At 33.0% G+C, this 15,989-nt stretch overlaps 1 protein-coding gene across 1 annotated transcript in view; it reads left to right on the top strand.

Annotated features, from left to right (window-relative positions):
• Positions 1–15,989, top strand: part of GPHN (gephyrin) — a gene marked incomplete at its 5' end in the record, with an annotated part of 348,385 nt that overhangs the window by 153,187 nt on the left and 179,209 nt on the right. Inside the window, one exon of the mRNA XM_039240741.1 lies at positions 444–500. Within this exon, the coding sequence (XP_039096672.1) occupies positions 444–500 (57 nt within the window). The remainder of the gene's footprint in view (positions 1–443; positions 501–15,989) is intronic.

Genomic DNA, 15,989 nt, shown 5'->3' with positions numbered 1-15,989 from the left:
GAACTGATATTTCCAGTTAGGGAACACTCATGTTTCTAGTCATACCATTGATGTTTCTGATATAACAGTGGGATAAACACTATAACCCTTAAAGAGACAAAGTTCTCTGCATAGGTATATTTGTAATTCTTTGTTTTTCATAAACCAAATGCAAATGTTAACACTACTCCAGATACTGCTACATCAGAAGTCCCCAAGATAACCAAAAGTAAGTGCCCATTTCCTAATCTCAGGAACAGTGCTATAATCAAGACTGAATTCTAGTAACCAGCCTATTTGCAGAGCATGTCATATAGGCTCTGGGTTAGTTAACTCCTTGGCATCCTAAGAGTTACCTCATAAGAGTCGGTTGATGTTTTGCATGTATTTACTAATGTGTAGAAAAATTTTTAAGTTCACTTTTTCTTTATTCTGTCTTTTTTACCCATCTTCCCTCATTGTAGCAAATTAGACGGCCGGATGAAAGCAAAGGAGTTGCTAGTAGAGTTGGATCCCTCAAAGTAAATATGTTTCTAACATTTTTTTTTGGCAAGATTTCGTCTATTAGCCTACACTTCTTCCTTTTTGGAGGGTGGTGGGAGGAAGGGGGCTTTTTCCATTTTTCACCATCCCATTTTTTATTTTAATATTTTTATTGGCTGTTGGGTCATATTTTTTTTGTTTGTTTCAGCTGCACATAGAGCAACCAGCTGAAGGCAAGCTGCCAAATAACTAGCTTTGAATGGCACCACAAACAAGAGAAAGGGCAACTGTCTCATTACAGGTGCCTATAATTTGGGGTTCTAGAGTAAACCGTTCCTCTGATTGATGTCACTGACTATGTGTTAAGTTCCTGTTACACAGAGAACTAATATTTATTTTTAGAATATTATCTTCCCTTTTTGCTTTTTTTCTAAAAAGTAACTAAATTTTATGTTAGTGTCATTACCATTTATAGTTCATTCCAGAAAAATAACTATTATGAAATAGTAACATGTGTTATATATAATGAATCTTAAGAATTAGAAAAGGAATTTTATATGATGCTGGTATAATGGGCTCACACATAGGTAATAGTATTTAAATACTTAATCCCCTTTGTTTTTTTAATTAATAATTTATGTAACAATCAATGGAAACATATATCCAAATGTTTGCCCATTTGTGTATGTAACCTCCTAATACACAGCTTAAAGATATCTGATCTGATGGTCCCATTGCTAGTTGTTAAATACTATTTGGTCAATATATCTTGGGCACTTGATACTCTAACATTCAATCACAATGAAAAGGTAAGCCAGTTAGCATCCTTTAGAAACATAGTCATTGATCACTTTTAATGCTGCCACTATAAATACAAGTTAGAAAATTTGCTGAATTTTAAAAATGTACAGAGGAATTTCCCTACCAAATTAACCATTACTTGTATCTCTTAGTCCCATTTGTCCTAACAGCATTACTATCTGTTAATCAAAATGATCGATAGTTCACTGCATCTGGATATTTCAAACTTCCATTAACTACCTTGAGGACTAATATTAAATCAATTCAAAATTTATACACTTCCTATTCATTTCCACTTACCAGTTAATGAAGCACTAATTTTTCTGCACTCCTTCTTCTCCTTGCCTCTTCTGCCTTCTTAATTTTACTTTTTTTGTTGTCGTTTATTTATTTGCGTGTGTGCACATACATGAGTGCACATGGATGAAGGTGTGTTTGTATGTTTGTGTCCTTTATTCCAGACAAGCCATCTTCTCTGTTCTCTAACACTGCTGTATACTGGGTAGTGGTTTATTCTGTTTGGTTTTTTTGTTTTTGTTTTTTTATTTTGTTTTGTTTTTTTCACTAAGGATAATGAGAGGGGATGGGAAGTGTTGATTGTATTCCTGTTTCAAAATCAAGGCAAGTTAAAATTATTCAGTCAGAAAAATATAATTTTATGCATCCCAATGATATATCAGTAGCATTCCTCACTGTCTATTGTGAGGTATCATATTTTATCTTTTTCTTTCAGGGAAGATAAGTCCATTATTGTTTAGCCTATGGATTATAAATCAGGTTAAAGTGAAAAAGTGCAGTGTGATGTAACTTTATAGAAATTATCGATAGTGAAATAAAGATAAAATGGCATCCGTAAGTGCAGCAACATCTGCTATAAACTGGATTGTGTGTACAAGTGTGTGTGTGTTCAATTATCTCTAAATTCAACTTTTGGCTGTATAGAACTTCAAGTTATAATTCTGTGTTTATTATTTTTCAATGTATATACAGTATGATTATGTATATACACATATATATGTATAAGAAAAAATATACATGTTAGGATTCAATCAACTTACTTTAAATCAAAAAGTGTGTTTGGGAAAGAAAGGCAAATTTCATAACTTTTAAATGTTTTTACTCTATATTTCTACCAAATAGAAAATTTTAAAGTGAATCTCTAGGGGATTATAAGGATAGTTAGAGTATTTATTTTCTCTTACACTTTGGGGAGAAAAGATGCTGTAATTAAAATAAAACATTGGCTTCCCAGTCCCAGGTTTATTGAGCATGTATTCTTGTGTTATACAAAGATCTTTGATGTTTTGAAATGTTTGCCAAAGGCAGTGAGAAATGTATAATGCTGTGATCTTATTTTTAAAAGGAAAAAGGAAAGCTGAAAAGAGAACAAGTTGCTTTTTCAATTCATTTTCTGATGTTTACATGTAGCTCCATCGAAAGCTGGAGGAGCTCAGAGATCACCTAGAAGGCAATGTGAAAGGATACTCTCTCAGAGTAAATGTACGATTTCACTCGGTGATTTTTTTTCCCCTAAACTTCTGCTGACTGGTAATTCCAAATCTGATTGGTTTGTCCTCTCATCTCCATCTTTTTTAGTTTCTGTCTCTTTTCTCCCTATCTCTTTCTTCCTTTTCTAGCTGCAGCTTCATGCTCACATTTATGAAATAAAGATTAAATTGGCAGGGTAGAGGACACTTAAGTCACACTAACACTACAGTTGATTTAATATCATTCTGGCTCCAATGCAAAATAAAAATTCTTCTCAAAATTTGTTTCTTATACAATTGTATAAGTTTCTGAGACTCTTTTTATGAGACTTTGGAGCTTTTCCATTGACTGTTCTGCCCCTTGTTGGATGTGTCAGCAGGATTATAAATTATTGGCTGGATCCAAGTGATAGAGCCTTGATTATTTGATTTAAGTTATCAAGGAAAATGATCAGTCTTAGAGTATCATCATAGGTAATCTGGCAAGTAGGCACATTTTTTCTGAATTAATAGACTTCTCTTAACTCGAACTCTTTGGGAATAGCTATGATAAGTTTTTTTTGTTTAAAATTTTTGAAAACTAGGCAGTAGATATCTCCACTGTCATATAATATCTTACAAATACTTGAGATAAAGGCTAATACACCCAAGACAACACTCTGAAGGAGAGAACAATACCTTATAGCCACTGAATACTGTACATGTGACAGACAATACTAACAGTAGTATTTTTTTGTGACCCATAATTCGGACTCAAATGCTTTGTCCTTCTCATAAATATATCTTTTCAATAAAAATGTAAATAAAATCTCTAAAATGGTATATAATGTAAAATATGGCAGAATAAAAGCTAAATTATTACAGTAAATAATTTTTGGCTCTATTTAACTCTGACATTCCATTTTGGTGTTTTTTTAAAAGTTTCTATCAATCCTAGCCTGGATTTACTTCTCCTAAGATTATTGTCATACATTTAATCCATATTGCTATTATAGTTTTCTTATAAAGAATAGAATAAATAATAATAGTGATACTATAATTCTCTGGTATCTCAGCTTGTCTTTAATTATATACCATACATAGTTAAGTATATCTCTATATTAAATTTTTTATTACTAAAGCTCACCCTTGTTTTTATTAATATTAATCATTAATTCTAATTGCTAAGTTAAGTGATTTAGCAATTAATGCAAATGTCTCATTTTTCTACTTTCTTGTGAGCCAGTCATTCTTTTCTATGTATATTCTTATAGAATTTGAAAGATCATCCATAATCACTCCCAGAGTTTATTCCACTATCTTAAAAAAATATTAGTAAGAATTATGATTAAATCAGTATTAGCATACTTGGATATTCTTCTAGAAAGCCCTAAAAAAGTTCTGATTAATTAATTAATGTATTTACGGTCATACTGTTTGTAACCAATCATGAGAAGTGATTTTTTTTCAATCAAACTAAGACTAGAAAGTTGAGACTTGCTAAGGTCTATTACAGAAGGGAGTTAGTGCTAGATTAGGGCTAAAAGTTTTGTGCTTCATGGGCGCCTGGGTGGTTCTGTCTGTTAAGTGTCCGACTTCAGCTTAGGTCATGATCTCATGGTTCATGGGTTCGAGCCCCACGTCAGCCTCTGTGCTGACAGCCAGCTCAGAGCCTGGAGCCTGTTTCAGATTCTGTGTCTCCCTCTCTCTCTGCCCCTCCCCAGCTCGTGCTCTGTCTCTCTCTCTGTCTCAAAAATAAATAAACATTAAAAAATTTTTTTTTAAGTTTTGTGCTTTAAAAATTGAGTTTTATCATGCTACCTTTCAGTTTCTTTTTTTCAACACTTGTACTGCATGGTACAGTATGTAATGACTAACACCAGTGCCTTCATCATTTGTTATATTTCCCTGGGTCACACTTTGTTCTGATTACCTTTTTTTTTTCCTAATAAGATTGAATATGAAGTATATCATTCTAAGATTCCCAGTAACTAGAAAATTATGGGGAGGAAAACTATCAGAAGACAAACTGTATCTTCTATAGACAATTCAGCTTAGAGAAGATGCATGTCAAATAGCTGAATGTTTAGTTTCTCTCCTTCCCTTTAATTCCCATTATCCCAGAATGCCTTACAATAATAAGCCTTGCATGTTAAAAAATTATTGCTTAGAAGCAGAATAAAGTTATTCTCAGTTGCATAGTTTCTATAAACAGATTTTGTTTCTAAAATGAGTTAATTTGGCATATAGTGACCATTCCATTTTGTGAAAATTTATTTTAGGTGTCTATACACAAGAGCAAATATGTAGGTGCCTTTTAATTCATTGAAACATTTCTAAATAGTTCAGTAAGATGAAAGATTCAGAACCATGTTTGTACTTAAATATTTTACTGTTACTTGGAAAAATGAGACATCATTCAAATGTGGGATAAGGATTTAATTAATCATTAACGCTTCTAGTGTATCATCTGTATATTTTATTTTAGCAAGGAAAGAATCCTCCATTCGTACTTACTACAGATAATCAGTAGTATAAAGTAGAATATTCTAAGATGTAATTTTTGGAATAACATTAAATTTTATTTCTCATATGAAAATGTACTTCTTTATCCTACATTGACACTTCTATAGCAAAAAGTAGGATGTGTTAGGTTCTGTAATTATAAATTAAGAATGTATCATCATTTTCTGTACGTGGTACAAAGCTGAAGTATTCTGAACTCTACATGAGTTTTTAGTAACTTTAATAATAATAAAGCTATAATCACATGGCTTCACTAATTATCATCTTGTAAGCAAAGTTTACCTGAGTTAATGATTGCAAGTTACTACAAATCCTTAGACTCATAATGTGTTGAGAATAATGACTGAAAAATAATCTCACATAAAGGAAAAAAGTTATATTTAATCAAATATAGGAATCTAGTAGGAAGAACACTAAAAGTAATGTTTAAGATTGAAATACTGTATAAACAGAGTTGAGAATTAGAAAACTTAAGATAATACAAACTAATGCTTTTAAAAGATAATATAAGTCAAGGTGAGTTTACAAAGTTGAAGTAGTTAGAGAGTGATGGAACCCTGAAAAGCTTGAGTGTTAAAATATTCAGAGAAAAAGAAGATAAATGTTCATGAAATAACCAGTGTAAAGAAAAGAGAGAACTAAAAATACCAAAACCACAAATTTTATATTTTCTCAGTCTATGCAATGTGATAGTAAATTTCTATTGAGTTACAAGCATACAGATAGGTTTTAGGTAACAAAATATGTTAGTTTTTTAAAGGCTTTGGCAATCAAAGGGAAGATTTTTTTTTTAATGTTTTATTTATTTCTGAGAGAAAGAGAGACAGCATGAGCAGGGGAGGGTCAGAGAGAGAGGGAGACACAGAATCTGAAACAGGCTCCAGACTCTGAGCTAGCCGTCAGCCCAGAGCCTGAAACGGGGCTTGAACCCACGAACCATGAGATCATGACCTGAGCCGAAGTCGGAGGCTTAACCGACTGAGCCTCCCAGGCACCCCAAAGGGAAGATGATTTATGATGACAGATTATTGGCACATAAGTGAACTAGGAATTAGGCTATGAAGTAAAAAGAATATGATAATTGTAAGTACTGTACTTGCTATGCTAACATAAATAAAGACAAGGTGTTATTGGGAGTGGAAAAAGTTAAGGAAGGAGTTATCACTTGAAATAAGACTGTTTTTAGTAAGTTTAAGACAAATATCTGAATCATGTCAAAAGTAATATCTTTTTTGAAGAATGATTTTCTGAATGCTGAAATAAGACTAATAGGAAATGGGACTGCTATAAATAATGGATTAGATAGTTGTGATTTTCTAGATATTTTAAGATCAGTATTTTCATTCCAGTCTTAGTTCTGAACTAACTGTACTTATATTTTTGATGAAATATTTGGGAGCCTTTTTTTTGCATTTTTATATTCACCAAATTAATGCTGTCACTCAAGGGTCAACAAACTATAGCCTCTGGGCCCAAATCCTTTTCTCTCTTTTGGGCCCATAAGCTAGGAATGATTTTTGCATTTTTAAATGTTGGGAGTAAAATCAAAAAAATGTCATTCCATAACATGTAAAAATCATATGATATTCAAATTTCAATGTCCAAAAATAAAGTTTTATTGAAACACAACCACATTCATTCATTTGCATATAATCTATGGTTGGTTTCGTACTACAAAAGCAGAGGTGAACAGTTGCATCAAAGACCATATAGCACACAAAGTTAGAAATGTTTACTGTTTGACTGTTTACAGAAAAAGTTTGCCAAGACCTGCTATAACTGGCTAGTGTGTCAAAGTGACAATGACAGAGAAATTATTATAATAGAGTCTTTGTAAACTTATCTTCATTTTAGAGCTTGAGGAAAGGAGAGCTGCTCATTTTTCAGAGGATGGTTTCAGATTATTCTGCCCAGAATAATATCTAAAAGAGTTGATACCCTGATCTTCTACCTTTACATTTTTATTCTTCTGTTTGCCATTGTTTTCTCTAACTGCTCTTTTTTCACATCATATCACACACCCCCCATGAAATTAACATTACACCCTTCAAGTATAGATTATAAATTCCTCTTATTGAGGGGGCCTCTACAGAGATTTTGATGTAAAGATAGGCTCCAATCTTGCTCTCAAACTTTTTTAAAATGCGTTTTTAGAGTATTTTTGCTTACACCACATTTTTCTGTTTTTACTTCATTATGTTTCATTAAAGATCTTTCTCCCAGAGTCCAGCTTTTGATTTCTCCTATTTAAATGCACCTAAAATCATCCTGTCTTTAGCACATTTTGTGTAACTGGAAAAGACATCCTGACATGATCAAATAATATGTCATATCTTAATATATGGCACTTAACTATCTAAAAGGCATCTGCATTAAATCAGCCAACTTTGATTGAAGGAAAGAAGAACAGCTGGAACATTAATTAGTCCTTAAATATTCAGTAGCTTTTAAATGAGTAAACATAAGTTTGTTTGTTAAGTCTACTTTCCTTGGCAAATTTTAGAGTCTTTGGTGCTTACATGAGGAATATTATTTGAGCCTTCTAATAAGTCTTCCTTGTTTGATATGTTGACACTTACTCAAACTAATATCCATTTATTTATATCTAATTTATAATAATTCTGTAACATCTTGAGGATCTTGGTAGATGATGTATGTCTTATAAAATATGACCAGACTACAATAATGGCAAAGATGACAGTAAGTCAACTTCAGGATTTTCTCTTTGGAAAACAGACTAATTTTACTACCTTTCACTTTTAGTATTTGATTACCATGTAAAGTTACCTAATACAGTTCTGAGGTTTCACTTCTACTGAACAACCAAAATCTGTCTGTGTTTAGAACAAAAATATTCTCATCTAATATTTATAAAGTCACCTACAGTAGCCTAAGACATCATGGGAACAGTGATGACACACTGTGATGTGTTTAATGCTTATTGCAAATTGCCCTTCTCAGAATTGACTTTAATACAAAAATAAGGTACTAATAAAAGATCTCCTTGACAAATAAATTTCCCTAGTAACAGAAAATGGAGAACTGGGGAGGGGGGAAGATAAGATTCCAACTGTTTTGAAAGATAAAGTTTTTGTTTTACATATATAGTTATGGAGACAAAACAAACATGCAAAGTTTTCTTAAAACTAGCACCTTGCTGATTTAAGATGTGTATGTGTAATTAGATGTGTATGTGGTTGGAAAAAAAGATTCAGTTTCTTAAGATGTATATAATTGACCATATTTTAGAAAATACCTCAAAGTAACCCGTTAAGTGGCAGTGATAACATTTTATCACAAATCTTTATGATGGTAAATGTAAAGCCTTCTCAACATTATTTCACACAGTTCAGTGTGCTAGAAATACAGGGAATAAATCAGATAATAAGAGCATTTCTGATTCCTCCACTGTGCCATCTTCTATACTTTCTTTTCCCCACCCTAAGTTTGTATTTTGAAACTTCATGAAGAATTTGTAACTCGAGACTGCATACTTAAGAATTTAACTCACAAGGCTTTATAACAACCTAATTAAAGAAGAGGCCAATGAATTGAACATGGCAGTGTGACAACCTAGAAACTAAGAACAGGCCAGAAAATTATCAATTCAAGTCATGAAGATTAAACATGGTTTTGAGTATAAAATAGATGTTTTAGAAGATCAGTGGAACATTCTGGTAAAAGGTCTAGACAAGAGTTTGTGTTTCAGTTTTTGTGTTTTTATGGTGTTTTATTGATGTATATATTAATATATCATACGTACATATATATATGAGTGTTCAGTAATACTGTGAACAGAATAGTAGTAAAGCACATGAGAATAAACTGCTGAGCTGGCTTTGGTGTTCTCTTTAAAAACCAATATGAAGATGTACATCAGAGCCCTCATTCTATAAATAACATCACATGCAGTTTGTTAATGTTAATAAACCAATGAAGATCAGTGTAGTACCTTAGAAGAAAAATGACCAGTGTTCTGCTTTCCAATTAACCTTAAATGAACATCTTCTCAGCAAGATCATACCAGATTTGATCAGAGGGAGTCATCTCTGTCATGGACTTTTTTTTAAGCCAGGTATTTTTTTATCACAAGGTTCTCCTCAAATAGCTTGACGCTTGAAATTTCAAACTCAAGTGTCTGCTTATAAAGCTGTCTTGTTATCTGGCAAATGTGTTGGTGATGGAGCCATCTAATCTTCTGAGACCCTTACTCTGCTATCACTTCCTCTTTAACAGTGTTTTCTTTTCCCCACTGCAAAACCAGGCTCGGCTTCCCTCGTGCTCATCTACTTATAGTGTATCTGAGGTATACTTTGCACGTGTTATCTTACATGGTCAGCAACATGCTCGCCCTCACCATTTTTCTTATTTTATTTTCCTTTTGCCTTAATTTATTTTGCCTTGCACTTTGCACTTGGCTGAAAGGGATGAGGGTACCAAAAGGGAAAAGTTAGCTATTTTAGGAGGAAATTTCAATATTTTTATTTTTTTTAGCAGTGACTATATCATGTTGAAATGGTTAAAGTCTGAATAGCCAACTTGATTGTTACCACCACCTTAATTCCATAAAAATTTCTTTAAGCCAGGTAATTTGTTATTAAACTAATATTGGCTAAAGACAAAGATTCTGGTTTTCAGGCCTGTCTAGGTCTCTCTGGTAGCTGAAGGTTTACATTAAATTAGTTACAGTCTTATCCCATTAACCATAGACACAGCATCCCAAATTGGCCATTAAGTGAAAAGTTAATATGATTCCCCTATTTTTGTATAAAGTGGAAGATTTATTCCTTTTTAAAAACTGATTCGGTTACTCAGGAAAATAGTTTCCTTGATACTCATATTTTTATAAGGTTCTTCTTATAATCTGGAAGAGTAATTTTATAATTATTCATGAGATTCATGCTCTTTTAACAAAATATTTTTACATGACATTTGGGCTGTGGTGGGGGTTTTTTTTTGTTTGTTTGTTTTGCCTTTTTAGGGGTCTAATTTCTTATTCTTACTGTGTAAAACCATAGTCTGCATGTGTTCCTGTTTTTGTGAAACAGATTCATTGAAATATTAACAGATTTTAAATATCCTTGAAGTCTACTTTCCAAAGCAGGAGCACCATTAAGTAGCTAAGAGAAGAGAGTATTCATGCCTCAAAATATGGCTAGTAAATAAAAGAACTTTAATACCCTATGAATTTTAAGATCTTAATTTTTAATCTTCCAGACAAAAGACATTTCTACACATGTTTAGTTTTCACAGGCCACTGTAGCTACCTTGGGCAGGCCAGTATTGTTAGCTTTATTCTGTTTGCAGAAATATTATCTCAGAATGTCATCAAAAAAAAAAAAAAAAAAACCAGAAAGATGGCACCATCTGAAATACCAGGTAGTGTTTGCAGAACCACAGGCAGGATAACATCTTCTTACTTTAAAATTAAGAACAAAAAACAAAAAAACAAAAAAAGCAGCCTTGAAAGGAAGAGCATGAATAAACCCATAGCCTCATAAGGTTGAATTTATTGAATCAACAGAATTATAGCCATCTTCTGTAATTTTTTCCTTTGAATGTTACAGCTATTTTAGATTTTTCTTTTAAAACTGATTTTGTGGAGAATGAATTTCTTCTTGAAATGTGTATCTGTAGGAAAAGGAAATTAATGAAAGGTGGATGAATGACTTGTGATAGACTTTCAAAAGGCGAGATTGATATCATCTCATCACCACATTTTCCATAGGTCTTTTCTTAATTCCCCAGGATTATGATTCCCATTGTAAAAAATATATAACCCATTTCTTTCTGACACTTCATCCAGGCAATTCTCCATTTCCCATGAGAGTGTATAAGAAGTCTACCATTGGCATCATCTTCAAACACAGCGTACAGCATCCATCAGGGTATTACTTTCTCTGTGACAGCATGTATGCAGGAGGGGTCTCAGGTTGGAATGTGGAAATGGCTTCTGGGGGGATGGGACTGTGTATGCTGTAGCACTTGCTCCATAGCACTCAGCTCTTAAATGAACTCTGGCTTTATCTGGATTTGTTACTTTCATTGTGACACATTAACTTCATTTTTTTGTCATAAAATGTGTTTCTCTTTTTGTCATTTGTGTTAGGGTTTTTTTTTTTTTATTACCAATGCCATGCCTCTGTGGACTCCATAGGTGGTGATTATGTTTAATTTATGATGCTATAAAGACCAATACCTTGAAGAACTCTTCAGGGAATCTAATACTCATGATAAACCTCCAAACAGAGTAACCTTCCATAATTTTTTCTATTTCATCCTAAATTGGTAAATGATTACTTTATAAAATTTTAGATTTTGAGTCTTAATAATTAGAATTTCAAGAAATGTCCCCATGTGTCAGTTTGGAAGCCTCTTGATGGAACTATTGGTTAAGTGTATTTTTTATTTTATAGCATCACTGTGGAGGTAGCCAAACTTTCCATGGCTCAATCTCCTCTTTCCCTTCACTGATCTTCACTATTAAAGGAATAAGTTCTCCAGTACCTATTGCAGCACATTGGCTTAATCAATTTCATGTAACTATCTTCTCTGATATTCATAAGACCAAAAAATAAGCTTTGTTGAAAAATGAATCTATCCATGAATTGTCCAAGAACAAGATAATTTCTTGCCTTACCTGCTACTGCTCAGCAAATGTTACTCCATGTAGTTGATTGCCCCTTTGTGAAAAATACAGTTCTCTTACTATGTGACAAGCTCTGTGTTTGACATCTCATTTATCTTATTTCAATTAGTCTTCACTACAGATATTTAGAGAAGATACTGTCATCATCCTCATTATACAAACCAGGAAACTAAGCTCAAAGATGTTAGATATCTTGCCTAAAGTCATAAAACTTCCAACTGAGTGTCAGAAAATTGTTTTTTCCTAAATACCATGATTTCTGCTGCTGTTCAAGAGTTATTTTTTTTTTTTATTTTTTATTTTTTTTTTTTAAATTTTTTTTTTTTAATGTTTCATTTATTTCTAGGAAAGGGAGAGAGAGACAGCGTGAGTAGGGGAGGGTCAGAGAGAGAGGAAGTCACAGACTGAAACAGGCTCCAGGCTCTGAGCTGGCAGTCAGCACAGAGCCCGACGCGGGGCTCGAACCCACGAACAGCGAGATCATGACCCAAGCGAAAGTCGGACGCTCAACCGACTAAGCCACCCAGGCGCCCCTCAAGAGTTATTAATAGTTGGCTCTGGATGGCTTTCAGTAGTCTTACATTTTCATGGACTATATTTACCTGGTTCAGGTTTGGGTTTTATCTTATGAAAGGATATAACTGTAACTATAAGATGCAAACTTTAATTCTAGGAAATATTAGAAAGACATACCTTTATAATTATTCTTATTTTTCTTATACATAGTCATTCAGTAAATATTTATTGAGCACCTACTATTCCTTATTTAAATTTAATTATAATTTGCTAGCTCTGTCTTGACCTTGGAATTGGCTTCACATTTTTGAACCTTTAAAACCTTATTTCTAATGTCTTAGATTTCCCAGTAGCAAGATTGATTTAGATAATTTGAAATTTTGAAGTTAAATTGATTTTTACTGTTGAATAGACAGAGACTGAAATTTTATTTTATTTTTATTTAATGCTTAAGAGCTTTTAGCTACCTAAAGAAATGGTGGCATTTTTAAATTGTAACTTGCAAAAATAGTTACCCTTTGAACCCAACACACTTTTAGAACACCAATGGTGATCTAAACAAACCTTGACTGACTGACAATGTGGAGCTTCTGCAATGAAAAATTCAGTTGAATTGCAGATAGTAGATTTACATATTCGAGGAGGAAGGAAAGATGGAAGAGAAGGAAGAAAACTAGATTTTAAACACTACAAAATTTCCTCTTTAACCAAAAAAAAAAGGGCCATTTTTGAACCACCAATGGGACTACAAACTATTTACATTGGAAGAAACTAATAAAATAAAATAAAGATTCTACACTGTGGAATGATCACCTAAGATTTTCTACTTCACAAAATCCCACTTAGAAAAAATTTTTAAATAATTTTTTTATTTATTTCAGTATAGTTGTCTGTGATGTTCTGTTCATTCCTGTCACTTTTGCATTTATTATTTTCATTCTGTTTATAATAGTTGGGAATTTGGAGATAATGTGAAGAAATCTGTTAAGAATAACATCATTTAAAAACACTGAAACTGCTGCTTACCAGAGTATATAAATTGTTTGGATCAAAATAAGAAAATTAAGTACATGCCTGTCTCATACATCCAAATGAGTGACCAGCCATAAAGATAATGGGAAAGCACAATTTGATGGGAATATTTGATAAATCTATCTAATCAAAACACTCTTATAAAAGAATTGAAAAGAATCCATTGACATTTTTTCAAAAAACAAATGATGGGTACTTCTGTCTACTTGGGCATACATTTTAAATTTCCATAATAAAAATATTTTTAAACTATTGTAGGTGATAGTGAATTTCAGCTTATCTTCAAACACTGCCTCTTCTACTCTGACCATTTGAAATACAAAAGAGGTGATCAATGAAACTATGGCATGAGAATTTTAAAGTTTAAGAGGAGGAAATATTAATGCATGGATAACAAGTTTAGGAAGCTTTTGATGTGTTTTAAAACTAAGATATAGGCTATGTATTTCTTTGAGAAAGAATTATTCTCCTTTTAATTCTTACTTGTAATACATACAATGAACTTTGTAGCCAGATCTACTTTCAAATCCTGGGTTTAGTAAAATAATGAACTTGGCAAATCATATAGGAGGCACTTAAAATTTAATTAGGAAATGGTGAATGAATTTTTAAATCAACCAATTTATATAAAGTTTCTACATCCAGGTTTCAGGGAGAATTGATAATTTATGTAAAATGTAATAGAGTACTGTGAACATAGTAAGCACTAATTTCTTTATCTTCTTAGATGTATAAGCTCTAATCACCTCAGAGCCGGATTTAGGACAGTAGCTGAAACAATTGGATTCTCTTTGTTAGTCCTTCTTTCTTCATAGGTCAGACAAATCTTCCTATGAAGTACTTTAATTTCCATCAGTTCTCTAATCAAAAACGCTATAATAGCCTACCCCTGAGCTGTTGTAGTGAGAGTAAATGCCTTTCTGCCTCTCTCCCAACATCCTTTATAATTTTGCCATCCACTATTTATCTAACATTATTTTCTAGTGACCAACTTTGCCAGTTTGCCCAGGATCTTCCTAGTTTAGCACTGAACATCCTAGGACTGTTTTGGTTTTAAAAGTGAAAGTTCTATATTCTAGGAACCCCCTCAGTCCCTGGCAAACAAGGATAGTTGGCCATTTATTTCTTATCATGCACCTACCACTCAAGTCAAGGGAAACCTTCTTGTTATAGTCCTTCTTTCTTATTGGCCATTATTTGTGCTATTTTGTCTTTCTAAAATACCTTCATCTACTTCATAGCTCCAGTCTACTTTCCTCCAGAAAACCACCTCTACCAACTCCTACTTTACCCTAATCATCCTCTGAAGAGAATTTCAATTGTGATTATAGACTGTATTAGTCTATATTGCTTTTCCTCCTACCTACTTGACTATTTTTTACTTGTGTTCCATACATGTTGATGATCAACTTGATTCACTCTCAGATTCTTGTTTTTTAAAATTATTTTTTAAGTTTACTTACTCATTTGGAGAGAGAGAACGTGCCCAGGGGAGGAACAGAGAGAGAGGGAAAAGGAGAATCACAAGCAGGTTCCACACTATCAGCACAAAGCCCAACATGGGCTTCAATTTCATGAGCCATGAGCTCATGACCAGAGCCAAGATCAAGAGTCAGACACTTAAACAACTGAACCACTGAGGCATCCCTCAGATTCTCGTTTTATTTCTCACTATATATCTACACTGACCAACACAATAGCCAGTAGCCACATGTGGCTTTAAATTTAAATTCATTAAAATTAATTAAATTTAAAATTTAGCTTCTTATTTGCAGTAGCAAATTGCACATTTCAAGTGCTCAGTAGTCATGTGGCTAATGGCTACCATTTTAGAAAGCATAAATATACAACATTTTTCTCATAATCAACCATTGTTATAATTATGATCATCACCATTTATCATCATTATTATTTCTACTTACAGCATTTAATTTGGTCAGGGATAATTCTAGGAGCTTCACATATTTTAGTGTCACATATCACTGTCACAATATAGTAACTCTCTTGGCATCAACTATCTACAGCCCACATCTCTCTCCAAAGTTATAAGCACCCTGAACATCACTCAGGCCCCAATTTTGTTCCTTCATCCACTGTTTCAATATATGACACTGCCCAATTACTCAACCTGGAAACTCAAGAGTTATCTTGTATCCCTTATGACCATTCAGAACCTAAGTTCTATAGATTCAGGGTTTTTTGTATCTGTAGAATCTATGCCCTTTTCTCCAGAAATACTTTCAATGATTTAGTTGGATTTCTTATCCGGATTACTAGATTAATCTCCAAACCAGTTTCTCTACCCTCATCATTTATTCCATAACCATCTCTAATTTGTCTGTAGACAAATTAGAATGAACTTGTTAAAATGTTAATGTAATCATGCATCCCCATACTTAAAATCTTTCAGCAGCTCTCCAGAAGCTTTAGGAATTGGCCCTTACTTCATCAACTATTCCTCTTACCACCTCCCGTCATGGTTGAAGTTAGCTTCAGCCATACTTTTTGCCATTTCCTAGTTGCCAGGGTCATTCATA

This window comes from Hyaena hyaena, unplaced genomic scaffold (assembly GCF_003009895.1).
Source record: "Hyaena hyaena isolate Hyena2069 unplaced genomic scaffold, ASM300989v1 scaffold_179, whole genome shotgun sequence".
Taxonomy (NCBI): domain Eukaryota; kingdom Metazoa; phylum Chordata; class Mammalia; order Carnivora; family Hyaenidae; genus Hyaena; species Hyaena hyaena.
Note: the sequence above shows the minus strand (reverse complement) of the source record. Positions and strands in the feature narration are given on the sequence as shown.